Source organism: Leptodactylus fuscus, chromosome 1 (assembly GCF_031893055.1).
Source record: "Leptodactylus fuscus isolate aLepFus1 chromosome 1, aLepFus1.hap2, whole genome shotgun sequence".
Classification (NCBI taxonomy): Eukaryota; Metazoa; Chordata; class Amphibia; order Anura; family Leptodactylidae; genus Leptodactylus; species Leptodactylus fuscus.
The window spans coordinates 174,367,158-174,388,466 of record NC_134265.1 but is presented as its reverse complement, the minus strand read 5'-3'; the positions used below and the strand labels follow the sequence as shown (position 1 = coordinate 174,388,466).

At 40.8% G+C, this 21,309-nt stretch overlaps 1 protein-coding gene across 1 annotated transcript in view; it reads left to right on the top strand.

Moving 5' to 3' along the window:
* The window catches only part of ADAMTSL1 (ADAMTS like 1), a 624,112-nt gene that overhangs the window by 501,851 nt on the left and 100,952 nt on the right, over nt 1–21,309 (top strand). Inside the window, exons 8-10 of the mRNA XM_075279894.1 lie at nt 3,656–3,813; nt 14,365–14,476; nt 15,417–15,555. Coding sequence (XP_075135995.1) covers nt 3,656–3,813; nt 14,365–14,476; nt 15,417–15,555 — 409 coding nt within the window. The remainder of the gene's footprint in view (nt 1–3,655; nt 3,814–14,364; nt 14,477–15,416; nt 15,556–21,309) is intronic.

The following is a 21,309-nucleotide window of genomic DNA, read 5'->3' as shown; positions in this document are numbered from 1 at the left end:
TTTCTCTATCCTTCACCAAACAGACAGATGGAGTGCAGCTCACTAAATAATTTTACATAGAAGTCTATGAATGCAAGAGGGGGAGTAGTGAGCTAAATCTGATTGAGATATGTGTAACACACAGAGACATAGAGACTGCTACAGCTAAATATTAGCTTTCTATCTCACATCAAGAACTTTATTTATATAAGTCTCTTCAGTACCTATTTACAGACAGAGAAGAAAAAGATTCCCTTCTACAGAGGGGAAATCAGCTAACAAATATGGTTTACTAGTCATGTATTGGCCAATAAAATTGTTATTCTACATATATGCAATGTACTCTCTGATAAACTGATTTTAACTCTGAGAATTCTGCTATTTTAAAATTAACTGCAGGTCATATGGCTCAGATTATAAATGTTTATAAAAGTCTATGGAAATGTAAATGGGAGAAGTGAGCAGGAAGTGGTCTGTACAGGGATGTAGCTACTGTATAGGGGATGTAAAGGGAGCAATCACTACCATGCCCAGGTGCTTTTAGGGGCTCAAAGGCCTCTTTAAAATGTAAGAAGACACCAGTATCGCACATGGTAAATTGGGCCCAGGAGCACGAACTTACGCATTTGGATCTGTATATATCCTGAATGATCCTGAGTTATTTCTGAGTGACAGAGAAACAGGTATGGAGCAAGTTCTCCTTTATAGGTCTCCACACACAGGCAGAAAGGGAACTGCAAACCACATGATGATAATGAATTGCAAAAAGATTCATTAAAGGGTTTTTCCAAGTTTTATAATTGAGGATCTACCCTTAGGATAGGTCATCAAATAAAAAGATAGCCAGGGGTTTTACACCTGGGCCCCCTAGCCGATCTCTTGTTTGGAGAGCGATGCAGCCTCTTCAGTTCTTACCAAGCACAGAGCCATACATTTATATAGCTGCTGTGCTTGGCGTGTCAGGTAAATTGGCTGAGCTGGGAAAAGGCCATATGACCAAGTAAAGTGCTGTAACATGGCCTGACAAGTGGACATAGCTCTCAGGGAGCATAGGTACAACTTCAAATAGCTAAAAGTCCTTATAGTGTAACTTAACATTCGGACGACTTCTGATTTTCTTTCATTATTTGTATCATTAATAAATATTGTAATATACTTTATTTACAAATTTCGGATCCTTTCTATGAAATCCTGCATTTTTTTACTCTTTCCCTGTCTCAGTATTGATAGATGTCCCTGCCTCTCACTGATGTTACTGTGTATAGGAATATGGGCTGTATAAAATGTAAAGAGAATGAGGGTGGGGGAGTTAGGGTAAACAGTTATATCCAGAATGTTATAAAATGTATAAACTTGCTTTTCGTGTCATATGAAAAGGGAAATTCTCTCTTTCATATGACGCTAGAGATAACATTGGTTGAAAACACAGTTGGCATTGAGATATTTATATCATATATAAATATCCTAAACCCGTCTGTGTTTTTAGCCAGTGATATCTCTGGAAATAATAGAGCTAGCACTGCAATCTTAATCATGGGAGATTCTCCTTTTTCCTATGACATCAAAAGCAAGTTTGTACATTTTATAATGATCGAGATATAACTGTTTGAAGTGACCCTAACCCAACCTTATTTTCTGTGCATTTTACAGAGCCCCGTACTCCATGCCCATACTCTATACATCGTAACATTCAGTGTGAGGCAGGAACAGCTCTCAATACAGAAACCAGGGAAAGAATAACAAGATGCAAGATTTATGTGTTAAAGTATATTTGTCCTAAAGTTTACTTCCGCTTTAAACATACACATTATCTATGAGACTTGCCCTATTTTTTTTACTCTTTCTCACTCAAGACTGATCTTTATAAAGTACATTTGGACGATTTATTGTTTTATGTGGTCATTAAATCTAATTGGAATTGACTTCTGCCATTCAACTATAAAGCACATACAGAATACTCTTCATCATTTAATCATTTGAGAGTTAGTGCATTAATAAATCACTACTTAGTCATAGCTTGTACATGTTTGTTTCACAGCAATCAACATCTTTGTTAAATTGTGAACAGTGGATTAAAAGTCTGAAATGCCGAATATATGGTGATGGTAGCTCTAGGAAAGAGCTTTCTAAAACAATTGGTGCTAGTGTTACCTCCTCTGCCAAATTTCAAGTAAGAAGGAAATGGCTTGTAGAAACAGGAAACTCAAGGCCTCTTGGGGTTCCATGCCATGTGAATGTTATCCCTGTATATAATTATAGTGCTGGTAGGTGACAACATTTACTGAACAATATTCAGTGTTTACATTTTATCCTATGCAGACAAAAATGTTTAAAAAAAAAACACTTGTTAGACCTGCTCTCGCCGTACAGTTAGAACACAATCATAAAGTGAAATGTATGGGAAGGAGGTATAGCTAATAGTTTACTCTTAGCAAACTGCCTGAGTCCTTCTGGCACAGACTGAAACTTAAGTATTGTATATCTGCTAATGGCAGCTGTTAGATTTATGCATTCATTCAGTTTTGGCATTCTGGAATAGAACATTTTGGAAGGATTAGCACCTTGTAATCACTTTATTCTGTCAGATAGCTGTAAGGAAAGCGCCCTGTACTCCCTCAATCTACATATGACATACATCATTCAGTAGGTAGCTAAAGCCGCTCCTGTGTTAGGGTGTAATTCTATACAATTAATAACAATTACAGTAGTGGTATTGTTTTTCTATAAAATGTTAGACATTGTGTTAAAAGAAAAACAACCCAATAGTTTAAAGTTATACTTATTTACTTCAGGATATATGCCATAACATGCATTGTTTAACATTTATTGCATGAAATATATATATATATTTTTATGTTTATAGCAAGTGTTTATAGATGTGATATGCAGTGGCAAATTTTTGAATGATCATTCAGCTTCAGTATTATTCTGAAGCGTTAAGCAGGGTACATAGAGAAATTGTCATATAGAATAATGTTGATCATTGCCTATAAAGCACGTGAACTTTAGACTTAAAGGGAGATTGTCAGCAGGAAAATCGGGATCAAACTAAAGACAATAGCTTGTAGGGTGGATTCTACACTTTCCATAGATCCCTTATCCTATTGTGCATTGCAGCTCCATTGTCATGAACATCTGTGTTTTATTGTTATGCCATTTAGCAGAAATGGGAATTTAGGGGCATTTCTCTCTCCTGCTTTCTCTAGGTAATTGCTCCCAATTGCAGACAAAGTGGGAGATGTCACTCAAGCAATGGGGTGAGGAGCAGGGCAGCAGATAGGGATGATTATCTAGAGCAGAGAGTAAAGCCACCGCAGGAGAAGACACTCCCCTTAAGCCCTTTTCAGCTAATTTGCATAAAAATAAAATCCTGATTTTTCATGAAAATTGAGCTGCAATGCAAAATAAGAAAGGCATCTTTAGAAAATATCGAAGCTGCCCTACAAAGTATTGTCATTAGTCTGATACTGATTTTCCTGCTGACAGATCCCATTTAAAGGCATTGTCTAGTTTCAGACCAATATATAGGAGTATATTGGGAAAGTATATTGAGAAATTCTATAACTATTCATTTTACAAACAATAGCTATTGTCTCTTAATATTGGTTTGAAACTGGACAACCCATGATTACTAGATGTAACCTACATCAACTCTATTATTATTCCAATGTTCCAGACTTGGAAACTAAGACTCTTCAAGGTGTCAAAGGTGAGAACGGGCTCAGCAGCACAGGTTCATTTCTTGTGGACAACACAACTGTGGACTTTCAAAGGTTTCCTGACAAGGAAATTCTTCGGATGGCTGGTCCTCTTTCTGCAGACTTCTCTGTGAAGGTAAGTTAGAGACAGGAAGTATATAATCCATTATTAGATTAATGGACATACACTACAGTTTACAGTCAAATTATTTCAATCTTGCACCTGCTGGAACCAAATTCCCCATGGTCTAGCACAGGGATCAGCAACCTTCGGCACTCCAGCTGCTGTGAAACTACAACTCCCAACATGCTCCATTCACTTCCATGGGAGTTCCAAGAACAGCAGATCAAGTATGCATGCTGGGAATTGTAGTTTTACAACAGCTGGAGTGCAGAAGGTTGCCTATCCATGGTCTAGCATTTCTCCAAGGTAGGCCCAATTTTTAATCTTGCGTTTTTCCATACAAATTGCAGGGTACAGTTATGGAACTAAAACTACTGTATATTATTATGAAAATATAATAACACACTTAACTACTCTGAATACAGGGCAAAATAAGCGTCAATAAGTATTTTAAGGAACAACATACTGTATGTGAAACATTCAAGTGACACTGGATCCATTACTCTGTTCCATTATAGTCTTAGCTTTATTAAATCCGCTACTTAAAAGTCACATTGTTACCAGCCTTGAAGTAAGGAAGGAAAAACACAGCTTCAACCCTATGCATTTTTATTTTTTTTTAAAAAGTCAACATACTGTATGGTAGTAGAATAGTTAAGCAGGTACCTTTGTCTTTGACCCTGAAAGTGAGGCTTCCTATGTAAAATTGTAGACCAGGAATAATCATTTTGGTAATTCATAAAGCTTGCACGAAAGCTTTTGAAAACATTTTAGGAAAAAAACAGTACACACTGAGGTTTAAGTGCATAACATTTACCAATAAAAACTAGAAACAGGGCTATATTAATCATAAGACAAATGGTGCACCTACTTTGGGGCCTAATGCAGCTGGGGGCCCCCTATCAGCTGTCCTGCATACATCAGGACATTCACTCATGTTGGGCACTGTCCCGCTCTTCCCGGTAGTGATCTCCATTTCAAATATGTGTGGCCTCAGGACATAGATAGAGTTAAACACAGTGGTGGAGCACAGAGTCATCAGGCAGCAATTCATACTGTCTTAGGCTCAGCGCAAGGAGCTGGAAACGGCACTAGTGCCAGAGTTAGCAGATGGCTCTATGGAAACTGAGCTAGGTGCGTGTAGCTTTTTTATTTCTTAATTTGTATATACTATACTATACTATACTATACTATACTATACTATACTATACTATACTATACCATAAGGGGGCATTACCCTGAGGAGGTCACTGAGAAGGAATTATGCTATGTCATGGGTCACTGACAGGCATTATACTGTGTGGTAATCAAAGGGGCAATTATACTGTGTGGGGGCCATAAGGAGGAATTATACTATATGAGGGCCACTTAGGGAGCATTACACTGCTGCCCTCATGTGAATGCTGCTATGGAATGACAGGCTGAAGGTCCAAATGGCAACCACAGCCTCAGGTTCTGTTCGTGAGGGTTCTTATATTCTTGTTACCAAATCCTCCCACTGGCCCTGGGAATGAGCAGCAAAAAGGGAAAATGCACTGATGTTGGTAGTAGTTGTTTTTCCTCCAAAGCACTCCCTTGATGAAGGCCTCCTGTTTGGTGTTGGTAGGGCTGCCTTTGATGATAGGTGCAAATAATGAGAGGAATAAGTATCTAGAAAATCTCAATGATACTCTCTTTTCTACCTTTTCTGCCTCAAAATTATCGCCAGGGTATATTAACTGTGGAATGGTCCTTACCACTTAACAGTGGCGATCAACAGCTCATAAAAAGAGGTCCCTTCCCTCTCCTCCTTTTCCTTGTCTTTTCTCTGCTCTGTTCACTTTCTGAAAAGTATTATCATGTAATGCTACTCATACATGTAGATGTCAGTGTAATACAATATTACAATATTGAGTAACATTTCAAATACACAAACACATTAAGTTTTTCCATGGAAATATTCCTGTGGGCCTCAGAGGGGGCATAGCCACACTTGTACATCTTTGTGATCTCTGAAAGTTCAGAGGTATGATTAGGTGATGATGAGGTCCACTTATAAAAGTGTTGCATTGGGCACAACAATGTGCCAGAAAATCAATTATAAACATCCCTTCATAGTTGCAAGACAATTACACAATTTGCATGATAAAGAATATTTAATATGACAGCATTAATTTATCGATCTATAGCTAAGCCATCGGTAGGCATGTTGAGCTTTTATCTGATTTGGGTGATACTGACAGATGAATCAGCATTGCTTCCCACTCAATATATTACTTAGACTGTCTTGAGGTAATGTAAAACATACTGCTGGAAGTAATACCTGCGTTCCTTTAGAATCACAAGAAAAATCTAGCATTTGGGAATCACAATAAAATGAAAGCCTTTTAAAAAGGTCATAAAGACCTTGAGAGGCCTTCATCCACATAGCTGTAAGCGTTGCATCAAATCCAAGAGTTTTCTTTGGTGTCAAGGGATTGAAAGTCACTTGGTGCAAAATCCATTGCAAGCGGCTACGTGATATAATGACATTATATATGAAATAACTACTTCCAAGTAATGAATTATTACTCTAACATGTATTTCATATCTAATTTATTATTAGAATGAGTATTTTCTGTTAACGGCCTCTGCAAATAAGTTACTTACCTCAAGCTTTTTGGAGGAATAATCCAGGTTTTACTAGTTAATGGTTATGGATCATATGCTAAAGTCCAATTCCCAACATCCTATATTTTAACTCCTTTTGGCCACCTTAAAGTGATTCTGTTTAACACATTTTGATCCAGTGCCAGTTGCTGAGGATTCTTTATATTTGTGAGCTGTTAACCCTGTGACATCTGCTGCCTCGGTAATGAGGTTACTACAGCATATTTACCTTGTTGCTACAAGGTAACATTTTCCCATTTTCTTTTTGTATTGTTTCTTGTGGATAAATATAAATATTTTGTAATTTTTTTGACTTACAGATGTAGGGAATCTACAGTACATCAGTATCTACACCTCCACTGATAAATAGAATTTGCTCCCTAAATTTCTATATTAAAAAATAGTTATTATTATTTAAGCCAAACTAAACCAAAACAATTATCTTTAATGTAAGAATACAGATGTGGAAGAGTCACGCTTGTTACTTGCCGTAATATTGCAGGATAGAAGTACTTAATAGAAACCATATTGACCTTCAGCTAAATCATTAGTTTAGTTATTTCTCTAAGTTACAATATTAGTTTGTTCCAGAACTTGATACCATAACACTATGGAAACTATGAACTGGTTCCAAAGACCCCCAGCGTCATCCCAAAATAAGAAAATATTAAGAATACAGAAAAATAAGAAGATATGTAATTAGGCTGTTCACCTCTGTGAATGAGTGCTGTGTAAAGTGTTAAAAATAGACCCCCCCGAGTGTAATAATTATGTTTGTAGTGTCAGCGGCGTCACTTACCAATCCCAGCTTCTGCCAGGATCGGTAAGTAAATAGGGCCCCTTACAGGGTGGAGTAACTCCAGCTGGTAATGGCCTTTTAAGAGAAAAAAAAGCGCAGCGGTATCGGCTGTCGCCGGGCCCCTAATGTCCCGGGCTCCATGGCAGCTGCTACCACTGTACCATGGTAATTACGCCCCTGGAGAGAACTGTCTGTCCATGAATATTCACACTTTTCAGAACATGGTGGGGCAGATTTATTAAAACTGCCATTGTGTATGCCAGTAGACTGATGCAAGGCGTGCCTGAAATATAAAGAGGTTCTGGGCTCCTAATAAGTCAGGCGTACCCATACATCAAATTTGAAGTCTACGCCAGTCTGGAACTAGTGTAGAATTCATGTATAGCTCAGGCTAGCCAGGAAACTGGCATGAGTTATAACAAATATATTGGCCCGAGGCGAGCAAGACACAGAACAAGGTGGTTAGCACTTCAGCCTTGCAGCGCTGAAGTCCTGGGTTCGAATTCCGCCAGGAACAACATCTGCAAGGAGTTTGTATGTTCTCCACGTGTTTGCGTGGATTTCCTCCCATTCTACAAAGACATACTTAAATGAAGAAAAAAAAATGTACATTGTAATGCCTATATGGGGCCCACAATCTACATTAAAAAAAAAAAAAAGAACAAGGGATGTGACACATCTTAGGTGCAACAAAGGGCCTTGTGCAAGAGAAGAAAAGTGGCACAGTTGCATTGATAAACTCCTCCAAATATCCTTATAGATGAACACTGATTGTACACTTCATGCTGTCATGTCATATGTAGGTCATGGGTAATGGAGTCTGTTCCCTCACAGAATGATCACAGTAGAGCACTTTATGTGGTCTGTTGAATGTCTCATTTTATAAAGCACACAGTTATGATTTGGGGTATTGTGTTAGAGATATATTGTATTCTGTATGTCAGTGTCTATGAGAGTGAAATGAGAACATAGTGAGGTATCACAGTGCCCTATAACATTGACAGCAGTATAATGGCATTCACCGGTTAGTGTTATATCATAGCATCAAATGCTATACAAAATGGTTGGTTGTTGGTTTACACAATATTTGTAGATATATACCCTTGTCAGACAACTATTCCATTTTTAGGATTTTCATTCTCAATTACCGTAAAGTACTTACATTCTTTTTTGGATGATATTTGTTTGAAGTGCCTATCTTTAGCCCATAGCACTATTATTTGCTGTAAAATTGCTGCAGCCATAGTATATTTTGTGGCTACACCCGTTGCTTCAAGCTCTTACTGTGAGGAGTGATGATTAGTAAGAATTGTGTGATTTCCCGCCAAGAACACTTTTAATATTCTAATATTTTTCTATGCAAATTTAGTTGGAATGTTCCTGTTGTGGGTAGCATGACCTGGAAGTGCCTGGCCAGCAGGAGGTAGAAAAATAAACTCTCGCTGCTGGCACGGAAGAACCCATCCAGTTAATTAAAGAGATGTACTACTAAGCTTATTAGTTTTAACTCTTTGTGGTAACCATAATCTGTTTCCTGTGTTCATGATGTTATTGTGTTCCAGTTGCCATATTTATTGCGATATTTACTACCCTAGATATTGTGCAGCTGTAGAGTGTCAGTTGTGCTGTTACGGATAGGCTATTACCAAGAATATGTTATTTTTTAGGTAGTTTGTTACAAAACTGATTGCAACATTAAGTTCAATAATCATATTAGATAATATAATCCTTCAATAGTCCCGCCAAGGGGAAATGCAGTGTGTCACAGCAGCATAGATAACACATTAAAGAGGACCTTTCACCATATCTGGGCACAGGCAGTGTTATATACTAGAGATGAGCGAACAGTGTTCTATCGAACACATGTTCGATCGGATATCAGGGTGTTCGCCATGTTCGAATCGAATCGAACACCGCGTGGTAAAGTGCGCCAAAATTCGATTCCCCTCCCACCTTCCCTGGCGCCTTTTTTGCACCAATAACAGCGCAGGGGAGGTGGGACAGGAACTACGACACCGGGGGCATTGAAAAAAATTGGAAAAAGTCATTGGCTGCCGAAATCAGGTGACCTCCATTTTAGACGAATAGTGGATTTCAAATCCGGGTCATATGAGAATGTGAACTTTGTGACTATGAGACAGGGATAGCTGTACAGGCAGGGATAGCTAGGGATAACCTTTATTTAGGGGGGAATGTTATTAAAAATAACTTTTTGGGGCTCTATCGGGTGTGTAATTATGATTTTTGTGAGATAAACTTTTTCCCATAGGGATGCATTGGCCAGCGCTGATTGGCCGAATTCCGTACTCTGGCCAATCAGTGCTGGCCAATGCATTCTATTAGCTTGATGAAGCAGAGTGTGCACAAGGGTTCAAGCGCACCCTCGGCTCTGATGTAGGAGAGCCGAGGGTGCACTTGAACCCTTGTGCACCCTCGGCTCTGCTACATCAGAGCCGAGGGTACGCTTGAACCCTTGTGCACACTCTGCTTCATCAAGCTAATAGAATGCATTGGCCAGCGCTGATTGGCCAATGCATTCTATTAGCCCGATGAAGTAGAGCTGAATGTGTGTGCTAAGCACACACATTCAGCTCTACTTCATCGGGCTAATAGAATGCATTGGCCAGCGCTGATTGGCCAGAGTACGGAATTCGGCCAATCAGCGCTGGCTCTGCTGGAGGAGGCGGAGTCTAAGATCGCTCCACACCAGTCTCCATTCAGGTCCGACCTTAGACTCCGCCTCCTCCAGCAGAGCCAGCGCTGATTGGCCGAATTCCGTACTCTGGCCAATCAGCACTGGCTAATGCATTGTATTGGCGTGATGAAGCAGTGCTGAATGTGTGTGCTTAGCACACACATTCAGCTCTACTTCATCGGGCTAATAGAATGCATTGGCCAATCAGCGCTGGCCAATGCATTCTATTAGCGTGAACTGAGCTTGCACAGGGGTTCTAGTGCACCCTTGGCTCTGCTACATCAGATTGCTACATCTGATGTAGCAGTGCCGAGTGTGCATCAGATGTGTAGTTGAGCAAAACTGACTCAGCACTGCTAAGTCTCTGCATTCGCATAGGAATGCATTGGCCAGCCTTCGGCCAATCAGCGTTGGCTCTGCCGGAGGAGGCGGAGTCTAAGGTCGGACCTGAATGGAGACTGGTGTGGAGCGATCATAGACTCCGCCTCCTCCAGCAGAGCCAGCGCTGATTGGTCGAGTTCCGTACTCTGGCCAATCAGCACTGGCCAATGCATTTCTATGGGGAAAAGTTAGCTTGCGAAAATCGCAAACTGACAGGGATTTCCATGAAATAAAGTGACTTTTATGCCCCCAGACATGCTTCCCCTGCTGTCCCAGTGTCATTCCAGGGTGTTGGTATCATTTCCTGGGGTGTCATAGTGGACTTGGTGACCCTCCAGACACGAATTTGGGTTTCCCCCTTAACGAGTTTATGTTCCCCATAGACTATAATGGGGTTCGAAACCCAATCGAACACTTGAACAGTGAGCGGCTGTTCGAATCGAATTTCGAACCTCGAACATTTTAGTGTTCGCTCATCTCTATTATATACTGCCAGAAAGCTGACAGTGCGCTGAATTCAGCGCACTGTCGGCTTTCCCGATCTGTGCCCGGTGTAAAGCGCTATCGGTCCCGGTACCGTAGCGCTTTACAGTCAGAAGGGCGTTTCTGACCATTAGCCAGGAACGTCCTTCTGCCTCGCGGCGCCAATCGCGCTGTGCTGTGGAGCGGGGAGGAACTCCCCCCTCCCTATCCTGATAATGCTCGTCTATGGACGAGCTGTGTGAGCAGAGGGAGGGGGCGTTCCTGCCCTCTCCACAGCACAGCGCGATAGGCGCCGCGAGGCAGAAGGACGTCTCTGGCTAATGGTCAGAAACGCCCTTCTGACCATAGAAGAGCTACGGTACCGGGCCGTAAGCTCTTCACACCGGGCACAGATCGGGAAAGCCGACAGTGCGCTGAATTCAGCGCACTGTCAGCTTTCCAGCCGTATATAACACTGCATGTGCCCGGATATGGTGAAAGGTCCTCTTTAATACTGTAGTACAAAATACAACTACAAAAGCTCCATGGTAGAGGCATTACAGTCACAGTAGGTACAGATAAAAAGGTAAAGGTAAAAAATAGTAGAAGGGATATCACAACTTAAGGATCCTTCAGTTCTCTGTATGGAATGATCTCCGCTTAGCTCGGTATTGGTTGTACAGCCTAACCGCAGTAGGGAAGAAAGACCTCCAACAGCGCTCCTTCTCACACTTGGGGTGATGCAGTCAGTCACTGACAGTATTGCCCAGTGCTATCACAGTCTCATGCATGGGAAGGGAGTTATTTTTCAGCATGGAACTTGGACAGTATCATTCTGTCAACCACCACCTGCACTGGGTCCAGGGGGCTTGCCAGGACATATAATGATGATGGTTAAAATGTAGCATGTACGTGTTAATTTAATAATGATAATGATATTAGAGTTTTGGGAAATAAGTGATTACCTCAGTCCTACTAGATGTGGAGAGCACTTACACACACTGTATAGGGCAGGAAAATAACATTCAGAGACCTTTTCACATGACTTAGTCCTGCGGTATTAGCTCTGTACTAACCCTAAAAGTGAAACACTAATCCAGCTGCTGCCCTCTAGAGCTTCAGCCCACAGTAAAATTCTGAGAGTTTGTAGGAATGTATATCCTAATATCCCATAGTTGTTTTATAGATGTTCTTAGAAATGTGATTGACATTAAACAGAGCAGGGATTACCCAAAAGGGATCTGTTCAATTTGTTGATCCTAAGTGTTTTATCTCGATACCTTTCACTCTAGAATTCTTAAAACCATCCCCTATAACCTCTACCCCACCAGTGCAATAACTTTATCACTGTGAAAGTGAGAAGCAGATCTTAAATTAGCTTACAACCTACTTACTACATGCCTTACTAGTTTATAATGAGTGTGACAAATGAGCACCTAATGAATAAACGATAAGCTATCATGAGTGACTAGTTCTACTTGCACATTAAGATACCAATGTGTTTCTCTGGCGTTTTTATTTTTCTATGTAATAAGAGGTCAGCCTTACATTTGCCAGATGTTATTCATACACATTCTTTGCATGCTTTAGAATTTGAGGCTATAATGTGTACTGGCCCCTTCTTTTTCAAGATCCTGCCAATCATTTCCTAACTAGCTTCCATCTCCAGGAATTTAGAAAATGAACCCTGCGCAAGTACCACAAGTATACATATTGTATGTAAGGTATTGATGAACCTGGCAGATTTCGCAGGTGTCAGTATTTTCTATATATACCAATGCTGATCTTCAAATTACAGTCAGAAAAACAACTATAGTTAACCAGGATCTAGCAGTGAAATGAGTTGTCCTAAATTTGTTAATTCCTAATGTATATGCATTAGAAATTTATAATGTGCTAGCAGTTACCCGCGACTTCGTCTGTGGGTTGGCGGTGGCGCCGAGCCACTTATATTTCTTGTCCCCCTATCTGTTCCCCCAGTATTTTGTCCCCCCCATCTCTGCCCCCAGTATCTTGTCCCCCCCCATCTGTGCCTCCAAATTCATGTCCCCTCCATCTCTGCTCCCAGTTTGTTCTCCCCCCATCTCTGCCTCCAGCTTCATGTCCCCTCCATCTCTGCCCCCAGTCCACTTCATCTGGCCCCAGTTTCTTCCCCCCAGTCTCATGTCCCCCCTCTCCAGCCCCCAGTTTCTCCCCCCCATCTCTGCTCCAGTCTCATGTCCCCCCATCTCTGCCCCCATTATCTTGTCCCCCCATCTCTGCCCCCAGTATCTTGTCCCCCCATCTCTGCCCCCATTATCTTGTTCCCCCCCATCTCTGCCCCCAGTTTCTTGTCCCCCCATCTCTGCTCTCATTTTCTTCTCCCTCCATCTCTGCCCCAGCTTCATGTCTCCCCTCCCCCCTACATCGGCCCCCTGTGTAGTACGACTCACCTTTGTCTTTGTCCCCCGCTGCTGTCTGTGCTGGCTGAGTGCACACACTTCTCGTGCTGCTGCCTGTGGCATATATGTAGCAGAGCAGGCCCGGTGTCATAGCAGCCTGACGCCGGAGCTCGCTGTGCTTCTTATAGGACACAGTCAGCAGCAGGCCGAGACCTGTGTGCACTCAGCCAGCACACACAGCAGCGGAGGACAAAGACAAAGGTGAGTCATACTACACAGGGGGCCGATGTAGGGGGGGAACTGAAGCTGGGGAGCTGGGGAGACCGACTGGGGGACACCCCCTCTCCCCGGGACACCCCCTCTCCCCCCCTTCCCGGGACACCTCCTCCCCCCACTGCACTGACCTGTATGTGTTGAGTGGGGTGCAGCAGCCTCCTCCTTAGCCTCCGCAATGTGTGTAGGCAGCCTGGTATAGCTGAGGCTCCGGGACCCTGTGGGCGGCCGCCATGTTGTTCAGTGTGTCCCTGCTGAATCGGCACGCCCACATTCAGCCCCCAACCTATGGTGCCGCAGCCCTGGCTCTATAGCCCACCCACAGCCTGCCATGCACCAATAGGAGGAGCATGGACAGACCAGCGCCGGCAGAATGCCAGCTTCCATAGCCGAGCCCGGAGGAGTCTTTGGAGGGTGACGGTGGCGATTTGGGGTGACTGACCCACATTTAAAGTAGCCTATTGCACCTTCCTGGGAAATATGTAGGTGTGTGTGAAATTTCACCAAAATCCGTTCAGCCTTTTGGCTGTGATTGAGGAACAAACATCCAAACACACAAACCCACAAACTCATAATATTAATAGGATATGCATTTAATGTATGTTTCAACTGTATAAAGAAAAGTTGTGCACGTTTCTAATATACTAATATACTGTTTTCATATTCTTCACCATTTCCAAGCTGTTGAACTAGATCAGAATGTGTTTTCAGTCTCAGAGTATACACAAGAATCTTTCCATTGAAAATAGTAATTGAAATAGAATGTTATAAAAATTTATAATGCAATGGATTTGCTTACATTTCTTTACATACATCTCAATAACCGTTTTAAGTTACCCTACTTCATGTGAGAACACAGTCTTTCAGTTTACAGTTTCTTTGTCACCACCAAGACACAAAGATTCTTTATACAGTGTTTCCTGAGCCCTTGGTTTATTTTTCAGGTGCATTACGCTGGTGCTGCTGATAGTGTGGTGCAGTTTATCTTCTACCAGCCTATTATACATCGCTGGAGAGAGACTGACTTCTTTCCATGTTCATCATCCTGTGGAGGAGGTAACTAAAGCTCAAACTCTATGGTTGACCAAGATCTAACTGTGCTAAACTAACACTATGCCAGCATATTGACCAAGATCGACCTTTGCGCTAAACTAACACTATGCCAGCATGTTGACCAAGATCAGACTCTCTGCTAAACTTACACTATGTCAGCATGGTTGGCCAAGATTTTACTCAAAATTTTTGGATTGCATGTACAATAACTTGCTGCTGTGGAGCATTTTACTGATGCTTTTATCTTTACTTGGTCTTAAACCAGTCTGGCCATTTACAAATGTAGCCAAGATTAATATGACATTTAACATGTTATGTAAATAGTTGCTAATCACTATTAGGATTTATGCACATAAAGTTTTGCATCTGCATCATGGTAAAACAGTACACATGGTACATTATTGATATCCCTGTGCCGCCCTTGCCTTCTACCAACCCATTCACTCTTACAGTAAGCTCCAGGGCTCATTGCCCCCTACAAAGACCAGTTATAATAAACAAGTGTTTATGGGACGATAGGAAATACTGCTAGCATGCACACTGACAGTGTACACGTTCTTGTGCTTGAACCAGACTCAGTCCATATGTTGCAGGAAAACATGCCAGATTTTGTTTTACATTTTTTGAACCAAAGCTAAGTTTTATTTCAAAAGAAATAGGAAGTACAAAAGAATATTTTATACATTTCCAATGTGCTAAATCCACTCCTGGCTTTGGCTCAAAAAATGCAACAAAATATGCAGCAAAAATGCAACTTTTCTGCATTATGTAACATCAGCCTTACTCAGTGTTTTCCTATTGCTTTCAATGGCTTTTGTTGTGAGTTGTCACACTGCAGTGAATTAACAGATTAAAGTGGAAGAATCACTATATCTGTAAGAATTGTGGATTGCAATTTAGACCAAGCAAGTACTTCATAAAAAGCAAGCTTTTTTATCTGCAGGCTACCAGCTGACGTCAGCTGAATGTTATGATATGAGAAGTGGAAGGGTAGTGGCAGACCAATATTGTCATTACTATCCAGAAAATGTAAAGCCAAAACCCAGGCTCCAGGAGTGTAACATGGACCCGTGCTTAGCAAGGTTTGACTATTTATTATGTTTTCTGCAAGGAAATGTTTATAACACGAAAATGAACACATTTGGTCACATAAAATCATCTACGTGCTCATATCATGTTTGAGAGATACATGAGCCTTGATAAGTTCAGCCACATTCTCCATTTTTTGGAAATGCTTTTCACATGGTTTAGGAACGTGTCTGTGCACAATTGTGTCAGGTCTGGCTCTGATGTTTAACAGTAAGGTGTGAATTGCAGTAAACGTTCTAATTCATCATTAAGGGTGCATTCAGACTACGTAACGCCGGGCGTGTATGAGAGCCGTACACGCCGGCATTACGGCAGACTGCCGAACACTTCCCATTCACTTCAATGGGAGCGCTCGTAACAGCGGCGTTTACGAGCGCTCCCATTGAAGTGAATGGGAAGTGTTCAGCAGTCTGCCGTAATGCCGGCGTGTACGGCTCTCATACACGCCCGGCGTTACGTAGTCTGAATGCACCCTTATAAGGGTTCAGAGGTCAGAGAACTCTGTTCTTAGACACTAGGCTCACCAGACCACCAGGGACCGAACATTGCTGCTGATCTAGAAAAAAGCACTTATCAAATCTTTATGACAAACAAACCAGATATATCTCACTTTATCTTGTAGAATTAAGATTTCCCATTACTAGAACAAAAAGACTTGTTTTTAATGGTATGTTAGTCTTTGAACCCCATTTAACTGTTTTTATTGCAAATAGAAATTATTCTACATAAAACATTAAGTAACACTGTGACTATAATATTTATTATCTTGAAGATATCCTGAATTAAAGTCAAGAACAGCATTCTAAGGCCCAGTTCATCTTTGCGATCGGTATTCTGTTTGGGGATTCCGCATGAGGACTCCCTGATCGAAATACCAAATGCATTGACAAGCGGTGAGCAATGAAAGCACACAGACCCCATAGACTATAATGGGGTCCATGTGTTTTCTGCGCGCTGTCCGCACGAGTCATGCAGAGAGGAAAGTGGTTCATATACAGATTTATAATACAGTTTCATGGGAAAAGATTCTGTATAACCGGTCATGTCTCCATTTGTATATTTGCTCTTTCTATGCTTAGGGAGCGTTCACACTACTGTTGGTGTCCGACAGCTAGTGTCCACTGCTAATGTCCGTTCAAAATCTTGTGCGGACATTAGCATCGGACACTATCTGTGTCCGTGACATTTTGCATTGATTTAAATGGACACCGGGTGCGTTCTTTTACTGTCTGTGCCTGTCCTTAATTGTCCGTTCCCAAAGATGTCTGACTTTTCAAGCGGACAGCAAAAACCTACATGTCGGTATATAAATCTGCTCAGTCCCTTTTGCTGTTTGCAGAATAGACTTATTTTTCTTGGTGACAAGTTCCCTTTAACCAAACTTTACAGTTGTGCCTGCAAAAACGTAATCTTAGGTATGAGTTGTACAGAGGATATCATGGACATTGGGGTCTACAGTAAACAGCAAAGGGCTATATTTATGCATCATGAGGTTGCTTTCAAAAGTAATTTGCCTACACATTGATGCAAAAACTCAAGGAAAAGAATACCACTGAGGTATGGCTGTTTCATACTCCCCGAGCTGACTTGTTTACTCTTTGTATCAGATTTCCAAGGATTATTACAAAAACACTACAGCAGAAAATAACCCTTCAGAGATGGATACTGTTTTGGCACTCAGGGGATTTATGCCTTTTCTTCTCTCTAAAGTGCCTGTTAGCCTTCTTTTATTTTTGTATTTTTGCAAACTATTACCTCTTAGCGCTTGTTGAAATAGGCTACAAAGTATACCCACCCATCTCCACTTTCCTCACCTCCAGACAAGCCAGGCTGTCATGATAATGAATGGGCTCTAAGGTTGAATGAGGCTAACCTTTCACTTTTTCACTCTAGTGAAGTTTGTACACAGTGATATTTGGACAAGTCATTAACTCTTTAACTCTTCAGGAACAGACAGAGAACAATCAGCACTTGTAGCCTGCGGCATTTCCCTAGATCTCCTGCTTTCTTATACACATGCTCCAATTCATAGTGTATTGCTATTGGGTGTTCGTGCACGTAGCATATGATTTCTGATCATAGAATGAATTCAGTATATCTTCATCCGCTACAGGCTTGAATACTGAATGTTTGTGGTTTGCTTTGTCAGATCAGGAGCATGGCATGGTTCATTTCTATATATTGATTCTGAGCATATTAGTCTGCTAGTTCAGTTACTGATGCAGTACACAGAATGTTTTTTTCTAAACTAATCAGGATTGCAAAATGAGTCCGGTGGTAGATGGATTATTATTGGCAGTGTATGTTTTCACCCAAAAAGACTTTACCTTAATGCAATAAGAATCCAAGCCTGGAAAAACAACCAGAAACAAAAGAGCATTAGGTGTAATGGAGGTACAAGGCCAAAAATGTTAATACCATGATCCTGAGAAGCCACATACAGGGTGTTTTACTCTTGCCATAGTATGTGCATGTGGACTGTTTCCAAGCATTCCCAGCGGGGAGTTGTGGCTACACATGGACTTTATTAAAATTGTCAGCTTAAACTTTACCTAAAACAACGTTCTAAAAGTAAAAGAATGAAAAAAGATATGAGAAGTATCCCAGGAGAAGGAGATTAGTGATATTCTATTTATGGTCATTTTATTACCTACTGAAATGTCAGAGGTGCATAGTGTTACTTTTTTGTGCAAAAAGTGAATTGCATATGCTACAGTAGGGACACTACAGCTTGTTGGCTTGTACACAGTTATAGCTCGCTGAAGTTAGTTGTAGTACCAGTTTGCGACAGTTCCTTTATTAGAGTGTACATATAGACTAGGTAAAAATGTTTAGTCTATCTATATGTTTCATATTTCTTTATTAGAGGACACATATTCTGCAGTGCAGTGCATACAATGAAGTCACTCATATTTTTACTTAATTCCAATGTGTCTCATATACAATAAGAATAGTTAGATAAGAAAAATAAGCATATAGCTCACCACCTCCAGTTAGCTTGATAAGTCCTTATAATTCCTGGGTGCACGATCCTGGCCTCTGACTAAGGCACTTTGTAGTTGAAGCATATAGAAAAGGATAGTAGGATCCGCTTGACCAGGTAAGTTAAAAAATAACTTTTAATCCGACATGGTTAAAAAACACACAAAAGTAAATAGATGTGAAATGACAAAAAAGAAGAAAAATGGTGATTAAAACCACATTCTGATAGCTCTAGCTGACGCGTTTCAAGACGCAGGGTCTCTTACTCATAGCTTTGCTTCTCATAGCAAAGCTATGAGTAAGAGACCCTGCGTCTTGAAACGCGTCAGCTAGAGCTATCAGAATGTGGTTTTAATCACCATTTTTCTTCTTTTTTGTCATTTCACATCTATTTACTTTTGTGTGTTTTTTAACCATGTCGGATTAAAAGTTATTTTTTAACTTACCTGGTCGAGCGGATCCTACTATCCTTTTCTATATGCTTCAATAAGAATAGTTGTACGTGAAGTCAAGTAACTTCTTTGTATGATTTTTCACTGGAGTATTGTACAGACATGAAAACTACACAAGCAGAGTGCAACATATACACAAAAATGGTCAGCACCGCCAGACGACATGAACAATATACGCAGGTGCTTGTTGCAATGTCTGCAATTGAAATGCGCACACACAAAGATGGAGCAGCGCTTTGTTGTTGCAGCTTATTTTACTACACAAGCAAAAGAACAATGTGCTATCTCCATTCAAAAGCTACCTAAAAGACTAAAAGCTACCCAAAGATACCTCTGCCTCTTATGAAGACGCTAGTATTATACTGTATCTGGCACAAGATAGCTTACAGATATTGCGTTGAAGTCACAATAACATTTTGGGTACCATGCCACCTATTAATCATTATAAATCATACTTGCCAAAACACTAACCTCAGGTAACCATGTGGCATACCCCCTTTTTCATAAAGGCACATTTCACTTTTGTAATGTAGACACTAAAATGTGCCAGTCACGACTCTGTTTTTGTGATGTGACCAGTGCATAAAATGCCCATATCAGATATAATATGACCATGAGGCTGGTGGATGTGGGAGCTTTCTGCTGGGTAGTCACCGCTTTGTGCAGGAAACTCCCAGATGTTTCGGTAGAGTTGGTAAGAATGTTATGAATCTCTCATCTAGTTCATGGGCACACTTTGATCATTGGGTATCTATGACACTGTTGTGTTGATCACTAGAGGTTATAACTTGTACATATTTCTGTATATAGCTATGTAGGTATCTGCCTAGATGATAGATGTGAGCAGTCTCTTTGGCCACTATCATTGGATATTGGAAACTATTGCAGACACGCTGTCTCGGATGCCTGATACTACAAATGACCAGTGATTCTGTATTTCTTTACATCTCTCTATATTATAAAAATGAATTCCTGTATTGTATATATTTTTTTATTCATGTTATAAATATTCTACTGAATCCTAGCTGTATATTACATCCAATAACTCTGTTCTTAACATAGCAACTGTTTATATGTGGTCTCAAGGTTGGCTGACTCCTGTCTCTCATCCAGTCTGTGTTTAGCATCTGCACAATATCAGACATTATCGGACTGCACAATCTCTTCTGTTGTCAGTCACATTGCCTCCCTTCAGGTTACAAAGCAGTTTTCCAAATGCCAGAACTCTTGAACCGTTTCCTGGCTTGAAAATGGCCTAGTCCTATCTCCATTGATAGTGCTGCAGAGTCCCTAGCGATTTGTTGTCTCTTTTATTGGTTCCAATCAAACTAAATGCAAGACTCTAAAGTTTTTCTTGCAGCCCAAGAGAAGACGTGTCTACAGACAGAGGAGTCTATATTGTGGTCTTTATCAGGGTCTGGTTCTTATGTGATGACTAAATTCATGTTATCAGAACAAGTATTACTGAACTTTTTTGAGAAAGCCTGAGAGGTTGTTTCAGTTCACCCAGAACTTGGCAGATTTCACAGGATGTTGCCAGCAGTCTTTCCTCTTAACCTGTCACCACTTTTGCTCAAGCAATTCACTTGATTAAGTTTATAGTACAATAAGTACTTTGCCGTAGCTATCATAAAAGGTGTTGTCCAAAACCGGCTATTCATAGGGCTTGATCTGTGATTTTATATAAATGTGTGTTATAAACTATGTACCTCTATTTATTAATAGAAGACTATTAAGGCTGAGTTCTCACGGAGGTTTTTGGTCAGGAATCTGCCTCAAAATCAGCCTCCAAAAAAGCCTCCCAATAGAAGGGGAAGTTCACATGGAGTTTTTTGGTCAGGAATCTGCCTCAAAGTCCTGACCAAAAAACGCCTTACCATACAGTCCTATGTAATCTTTTTTTTTTTTTTTTTTTTTTTTTTGCTCACAGAAAAAAAATCTGCTAGCGGTTTTTCAGCTAGCGGAAAAAAGAAGCGACATGTCCATTCTTCAGACAGATTCCACCTCAGGAGATGAATACAAATCAACGGGAGGCAGAAAAACCACTAGCATTTTTTTGCAAGGTTTTTGCCAAAAAAAACGCCAGGCGGATTTTCCACCTCCCATTGATTTCATTGATTTTTTTTCAGGTGGAAATTCCTGAAAAATGCCTTAAAAAACGCTTCAAAAATCACCTCCAAAAACGCCTCATGAATTTTCCTGAAGCAGATTTTTTCTGACCAAATAACTCCGTGTGAACTTGCCCGAACTCCATTGGGAGGCTTTTTTGGAGGCTGATTTTGAGGCAGACTCCTGAACAAAACACTCTGTGTG